Genomic DNA, 7,439 nt, shown 5'->3' on the forward strand with positions numbered 1-7,439 from the left:
TCTTAGAGAATACCAATATGTTTTTAAACACTGGTAGTATGTACATGTAAAAATTATTGGTATTTTTCAACAGTTAAATACATACTTTTATATTTTTTGTTAAAAAAAATCTATATTTAGTAATAATGCTTTATCACAAAAAAAAAAGAAGAAAATCATATATTTATACATTTTTCTTTTTTTTGGTCCTTATCAATAATCCGTTTGATGTTTAAATATATACTGGTGTTTTCATGATAATGTTTCAATGTCTTGAATTATCATAAGAAACTAAAATATTTATTTAGTAAAAATAATTTATGTGATCTCGATAATTATTTACATCTGAAGTTGTATCATCATTGTTTTTTTGACACCACAATGTTCTTTTATAAAACGAAAATATAATAACATAATAGTTTCCTAAGGATAAAACTGTTAAAACAGAGTATGACCGCCTTTTCACACCTCATTCACAAAGAAATTCAACCCACATCTTTGGCGATTTGTCTCTACGGGACAACAATTTCTATAATCTCTCATTACAGGAAGCAATTTGTTATTCACAGGAGGTAACTTGCACTTGAGCCGAAAATATAATACGTACGTATTGTATACATATAAGTTGTTTTCAGAAATAGCATTAGAAGTTCTAAGCAAGAGTATAAATTCATTTGCTGTTTAGTGGTTAACAATTCAATCTTTGACGCGTTTCATTTGCACCAATCATGTGTACCGTTGACCCACTCAATCAATTAAGCATTAAGCATTAGTTTAGTTTCTCGGAAACGGCCCAATCATGTTGGGAACTTGGGATTGGTTGGAGCACACAATCGCTTTACCTGCTTCGTTTTTACAAGTCTTTCCATTGGAGAAACTGGGGGTTGGATGGATTCAGTCCCATCACATATTGAGAGGTCGAGAAGACAAAATCACTTCTGAGAGAGAAGGAATTCTGAGAGCAATAGAAGAAGAAAGCAGATGGACTTCAAGACTTGCATCTGTTCAATCTTGGACAAGCTGCAGTTGGTTATGGAAAAGAGATATTTTTGCCAACCTCATCATGTTTTGCAAGTGCATTACCTGACGGTGGAGTTAAGACTGGTGAAAACATTTGTCCTGTGTTCAAGGAGATTGGCGTACTCTTCCGGAGTTGAAGACTCTGTTCATGGAGGAGCTTACAGGTTTTACAAGCTGCTTCTTGGGTCAGAGGATGGATTGCCCCCCAGCGACTTGGCTGCAGCGGTCTCTGGTTTCCGAGAAACTCTAATGGATTGTAAACATAAAATAAGCGAAGCGTATGCCGAGATGTTCGAGTTGGTTATGCAATCCATTGCTGGGGCAAGAATCCGACGGAGAATAAGAGAATACCAGCCCTGGAATCTGTTGGATCGCTTAGTGAAGCCCAGTTTTTCATCAGCAGACGAATTCTTGGAATTCTTCCACTCCTTCCTGGAGAATGTTAAGGACGTTATGGAATGTGGTTTAGGATGTTGTGGAATGCTGGAAACCCTTCAAGAGAAGTTGGTTTCCCTTGACAATTTGATTCAGTTTGCCACGCTACGAGGCAAGCCCCCCGGGCTAGTGAAGAAGCTTTGTGGAGCTGTGGTTCTATCTGCAGCACATCTTTGTTATATTTACTATTTGTTTTTAGATGATGGTAGTCAAGCATTTGATGAACTTAGATTGAAGATTACTGAATCAGTAGAGAACATCAAGCATGCTTATCAGCAAGTCCGTTTGGCTTGCTTTGGCGTCTTGCAATCTGGATCATCTTCGCTCATTGTGTCCACCCAGACCGATAGGTTTATAGTGGGGAATTTTGTAAGTTCACTTCTAGCAAATCTATTTGAGTTACTACTAAATTCTCCTTCCTGTTTTAATAGATCTCTGAAGCATCACTTGAAGATACTCTATGAGGGGCTTCAATTCCTGAGCATCATTCTCCAAAAGCAGCAAGAGAAGTATGATGGACTACCTCGAAGAACCAAGGATCTTATTGGAGCTGTGGTCGAAGATGCTGCAATTGTAATTTTCTCACTTTATCAGAAGAAAATCCGAGAAGCTTCGGCCAAGGAAACAGATGTTAAGCTCTTTTGTTTACTGTACAAGATTAAGCTTATTAAGGCAGAAGTTGAGGAACAGCATCCTGTCGATTTAAGGTTTAACTTTCCTACGACCAGTGAACTGGGGTTTATCGATCTTCTCCTACAAAAATTGAAGGAACTGGCAAGCAGTAAAGTGGATCCACTTGCTTTTGCTAGGGATGGAGCTGGCTTCTTAAAAACGTACTTGAAGAAGACCGAGGAAGATTCCCGAAGGTCTTTAAAGCAGGAAGTTCCAAAAGGGCTCCGATTACCTTGGCTGAATGAGATGGAGCAGCACGACCTGCAACACAAGCTCCAACTTCAAAGATTGAAAAAAGATATTTCATTCTTAAGATCATTTTTGAAAAATTATTTGGAGCAGCACAGCCGGAAAGACAATCTCAACCTTCAAACAATGCAAGATGGTCTTTTATTCTTAAGATCGTGGTTGGAGAATCATGGGGAGCAATGCAATCAGCACAAAGAACTTCAAGCCCTTTGGAGTCGTGTTATAGAGGTAGCATATGAAACAGAGTTTGTTTTTGACTCCTTAATAGTTGGAGATATATCATTTTATTCCCTGCTATTATTTGATAAGATCACACAAAAAGTTAAGCTTCTTAAAGGTGAAGCCCTGAAGATTCATGACAAAAATTATGTCTTCAAATCCCTGACAGCTATCACAAGGTAATATTTCAGCAATAAATTAGTGGATGCTGAAATTAGCACTTCTATTGTGTTAATGACATTCCAATTGCTTTTGCAGTTGTTTAAATTGTTCCCCAACAACAAGAAGCAAGTGGAGTGGCAGTAACAAAGAGCTTAGTACTGATAGTGCTACTCAAATTGAAGCTGTGGTGGGTTTGAATGAGGTAGAAGTGATAATCAATCAACTTAAAGGAGGATCAATGCAGTTGGACATGCTTTCCATTGTGGGGATGCCTGGGATAGGTAAGACAACTCTGGCACAAAAGGTTTACCATGATCCTTCAGTTACATCTCACTTCCATGTTCGTGCTTGGTGTTGTATCTCTCAAACATATAACAAGCGAGATCTGTTGTCTGAGATTTTGGCTTGCATTGATCAGAAAGCTCAATTTTCTGAGATGAAGGAAGATGATGATTTGGCTGATATAATCCGTAAAAACTTGAAGGGAAAGAAATATCTCATATTTCTGGATGATGTATGGGATATTGAGGCATGGCATACTTTGAAAATATCGTTTCCTGATGATGCCAATGGAAGCAGAATTCTCTTAACAAGTCGGGATCATGAGATTACTGGAAATCGTCATGTTGTTCAGCTACTTACTGATGACGAAAGCTGGGAATTACTACAGACAAATGTGGCAAATGCTAGAGAAGAAGTCTACCCTCCAGAACTGAATGTTCTTGGGAGGAAAATAGCAAGAAACTGTAAGGGGCTGCCTTTATCAATTGTCATCATATCTGGAATTCTTGCTACTCTAGATCAAGCTGGTTGGGTGGAAGTCTTGAATAGCCTAAGTTCAAACATAGTTTGTGACACGGATCAATGCAAGAGTATACTGGAATTGAGTTACATACATCTACCTGATCATTTAAAGCCATGCCTCCTTTACTTTGGAGCATTTAGAGAAGATCAAGCAATTCCTACCCAGAGGTTGAAGTGGTTATGGATCGCTGAAGGATTTGTTCAGAAGAATGAGTCAAAAAGCCCAGAAGAAATTGCAGAAGGCTATATAACGAGTCTAATTAAGAGAAGCTTGGTTACAGTGGGGAAACAGAGATCTTTAGGCGGGGTCAAGACCTGCCACATTCATGATTTGTTGCATATGTTTTGCAAGGGAAAAGCCAAAGATATAAATTTTCTACAAGTGTCTAAGGAGGCGTTTGATGGGCCACACCACCTACGTCGGTTATCATACAGCTCTGATCTCAAGTATATTGCAAAATCAAGGATACTTTTTACCCGTATACGCTCTCTACTGCTGCCGTGTAATTACTTCAGCAGTAAAGACACGGACTATATACTATCCTTTGTTTTTTTCCTGAAACTTCTTAGAGTCTTGGATTTGGAAAATACGAGGTTAGGCTTTACTTTCCCAAGTGAATTATGCTTGCTTGTTCATTTGAGGTACTTGGCAGTAAAATTTCAAGGCCGTAAGCTGAAGATCCCATCCTCACTTGCGAACCTTTCAAACTTGGAAACTTTACTTCTGACGGTACATTGTTTTGACAGAGGACATTGTTTACTGCCTAAATCTCTGTGGAACATGCAGAAATTGAGGCATCTCCATGTGCATGGTGCTTTCATTGATATTAGGTTGGCCAATGACAGCCTTGACAACTCCTCCACTTTATATGATTTAGCCACCTTTTCCACTCCAAAGTTTTATCTGGGGCAAAGCATGGTACAGATGATGAGAAAGTTTCCAAATGTTCGTGAACTGAAATGCCGTTTGCTAGAATCCGAAGAATCTATTGGGGAGAGCAACGCCATTGCGGAAATGGGCTTTCTGACTCAACTAGAATCACTAAAGCTGACTCTAGGTAATGTGACAGCACATCATATTGAATTTCGTCTCCCCTTAAATCTTAAACAGCTGACCCTTGAGTACTTTCCTTGGAATATGATTTCCACAATAAAAGAAATACATAATCTTCAGGTTCTTAAGTTACTTCGACCAGCTGATGGAGTAGAGGAATGGGACATGGAAGACATGGAAGAAGAGGAAACCTTCCCTAAACTCAAATTCTTGAAATTGGAATACTTGCAGACAGTCAGGTGGAGAGGCTCAGGACATCATTTTCCCAGTCTTGAGAAATTAGTTTTGAAACGTTGCCAGGAATTGGAAGAGCTGCCTTCTTGTTTATGGGAAACAGTTACTCTTCAATTGATTGAGGTGCATGGATGTCTACGCTCTACTGGAGATTTTGTTCGAGATATCAAGAAACAGCAGGTGTACTACGGAAATGAGGATCTGAAAATCCTTATCTCACGTGAAATTGGTCTGAGTTAAGGACACTCCTCCATGGTCCGATAGTCAGAAAGATAATCTGCCATAAGGGTTCTGTATGGCTTTGTTTATAATGATGTGACCTTTTTGCTTGAATGCATACATATGATGAAAATTGTTATTGAACAAATAAATGTACAGCTTGATAAATTGGTTGTGAAAAAGTTGATGATTAATACACCACCTTTTGGCAGATGACTATAATCAAGTCTATAAAGTATCTGTTGATTCCATTTTGCAGAATACAAACTCAGGATCGTGAAGTTGTGTATCAAAACATGTATCACAATAGCTTTATCAGAAACTGGTAAGACACAATCTGATACAATCTTGTATTGATGCTTAGTCAAGTGTGTTGTGTCATGGAAGACGGATGCTGTGAAGGTGATGGTATGTGCATCTGGGGTACATATCATGTGTTGTGCCATGCTATTAGCTTGGACCTGTTCTGCTCCCTGAATGAACTTTTGAGATGGTGGTCTGTTTAATTTGTGCTATGAAAGGTTCTGGAGGCTTGAAAGTGGGAGCTGATTTGTATATAGTAATGCTTCATTTGTATTGGTTTGAATTGGTTTGAGCAAACCAAGTCCATCCATCAAGTATTGGATTGCGCCATGACTAGTCGTTAGAATAATGCAGTTTCTACTGCAACTTTATAGCATCAGAATAGGTCAATTTGGTTAATAAGTTAAATTATTACTTAGTTGTTAAGAGTAATTTCACATTTGGTGTTTTTTGACTAGTTCAACTATTTTGAATTATAAGTATTTCTTTATTGAGATTTGTTAAAAAAAAAAAAATTTGTTAGCAAAAGATTATGTTGATTTGTTTCTTCTATACTCTATAAATAAAGAGCTCATAAATGAAGAATCCAATCCTTCAAGACAAGACTTTATTATAATTCATTTTTTTGCAACACTAAGTACAAGTATTGTTTCTCAGTTTATGCTCTAAATTCCAACAAAGTCGCATCAAAGCCAACACTAATCCACTTGGTTACATTACATTCATAGTAGAATTTTGGGTCGGAGACAGAGTACAATGATCTTCACGTTGGCACGACCCTTGTCATTTCTACGATCATCTGCCAACTTCCTTCCGATTCTCTGCCGGGCTGCCGGTGGTTGGTCCGATTACAACAGCATCGGAGATATATTAATGTTATCCTGCCATGAGAATAACTTAGGTTTCTTGATCAATGTGGCTTGTGGAAGACTGCTTAATTTTTTAAAAATAAATGTACATATGTTTACATATAAACCACAATTCACTTGATTTTTAAAGCGAAAGTAGTATTATGTGACCCAAAAAAAAATAAAAGAAGGAAGAGGGATTTTGTGATCAACCATATTGTGTTTGATGTGTTTTTATGATTAGATTCAGATTAATTTATTTCTGTTCTTCATTGTAGGAATTGTATAGGTAGTAGAGGAATAGCTTTCTTGATTTTAATATTCTGACTTCAAAGAGAAAACAAAAATGACCAGTTGATGATTGGAGATGATTACGGATTAAAAATGTTTTCAATACTTAATTGTAACTATCTGCAAGTCATGAACGTATGCATAACCGAAAATGATAAAATCTTTTAGTAAAGAATTTTTTTTTTTTATAATCTTCTATTTTTTCATTAAACTTTTTATTCAACCAAATTAGTCGTTTAACACTTTAACTAAATAAAACGTATACTTTTTGGACAAAAAATTGCATATTTTTTTTAATTAACTGACCACAAGTGTACTTTTACATTAGCTGAGTGACCTAAAAAAAAATTTGCTATTAGTTCAGTTACCCATTTTGACTAAATAAAAAATTTTAGTAACCAAGTTAGAAAATTTTCAATAATTTAATGACTATATTTTTATCACTCACTCTAAGATAAAGAATCTGGCCGAAACTGCTAGATCAAATATATGTGGTAATACAAAAGTGGTTTTTTTTCGAAGATAATAATAATTTTATAACCTATTCTGTCCTAGATTACGGGGAAAGGGTTGTTGATGAGTTCCATTTGGCATTTCATCATATGACACCTCAATTTTCGATGCGTTAATGGACCGAACTACTGTAAAATGAAGTCTTGAGTGAATAATGCACCTTCCATCAGATAACTAATACTGTTTGCTTTGCTCTATACCCTCTATGCATAACAAAGAAACATTTTAAAGAATTAATTGCAAATACCCCCTCAAAAAGTATGTATTTCTTGTACGGTCTCCAATGTCCAATTGAATCAATCAATTCTTAAAATCAAATTGAGAATTCCCTTTACTATGTAAAGGGGTTTGCCCTCTCCCAAGGACCAAAAAAAAAAAAAATCAAATTGAGAATTGACTGTAATTTCCGAAAATCATAGAGTTTGTGACTTTGCTAT

At 36.7% G+C, this 7,439-nt stretch overlaps 1 protein-coding gene across 1 annotated transcript; it reads left to right on the plus strand.

The window, feature by feature from the left end:
* Positions 1–960: 960 nt before the first annotated feature.
* LOC113772115 (putative late blight resistance protein homolog R1B-16) lies at positions 961–5,068 on the plus strand. Its single transcript, XM_027316672.1, has 2 exons — positions 961–2,753; positions 2,833–5,068. The coding sequence occupies exons 1-2, from the start codon at positions 961–963 to the stop codon at positions 5,066–5,068; spliced, it is 4,029 nt and encodes a 1,342-aa protein (XP_027172473.1).
* The last annotated feature ends 2,371 nt before the right edge of the window (positions 5,069–7,439 follow it).

The sequence above is a fragment of the Coffea eugenioides genome, chromosome 1 (assembly GCF_003713205.1).
Source record: "Coffea eugenioides isolate CCC68of chromosome 1, Ceug_1.0, whole genome shotgun sequence".
In the NCBI taxonomy this organism is placed as follows: Eukaryota; Viridiplantae; Streptophyta; class Magnoliopsida; order Gentianales; family Rubiaceae; genus Coffea; species Coffea eugenioides.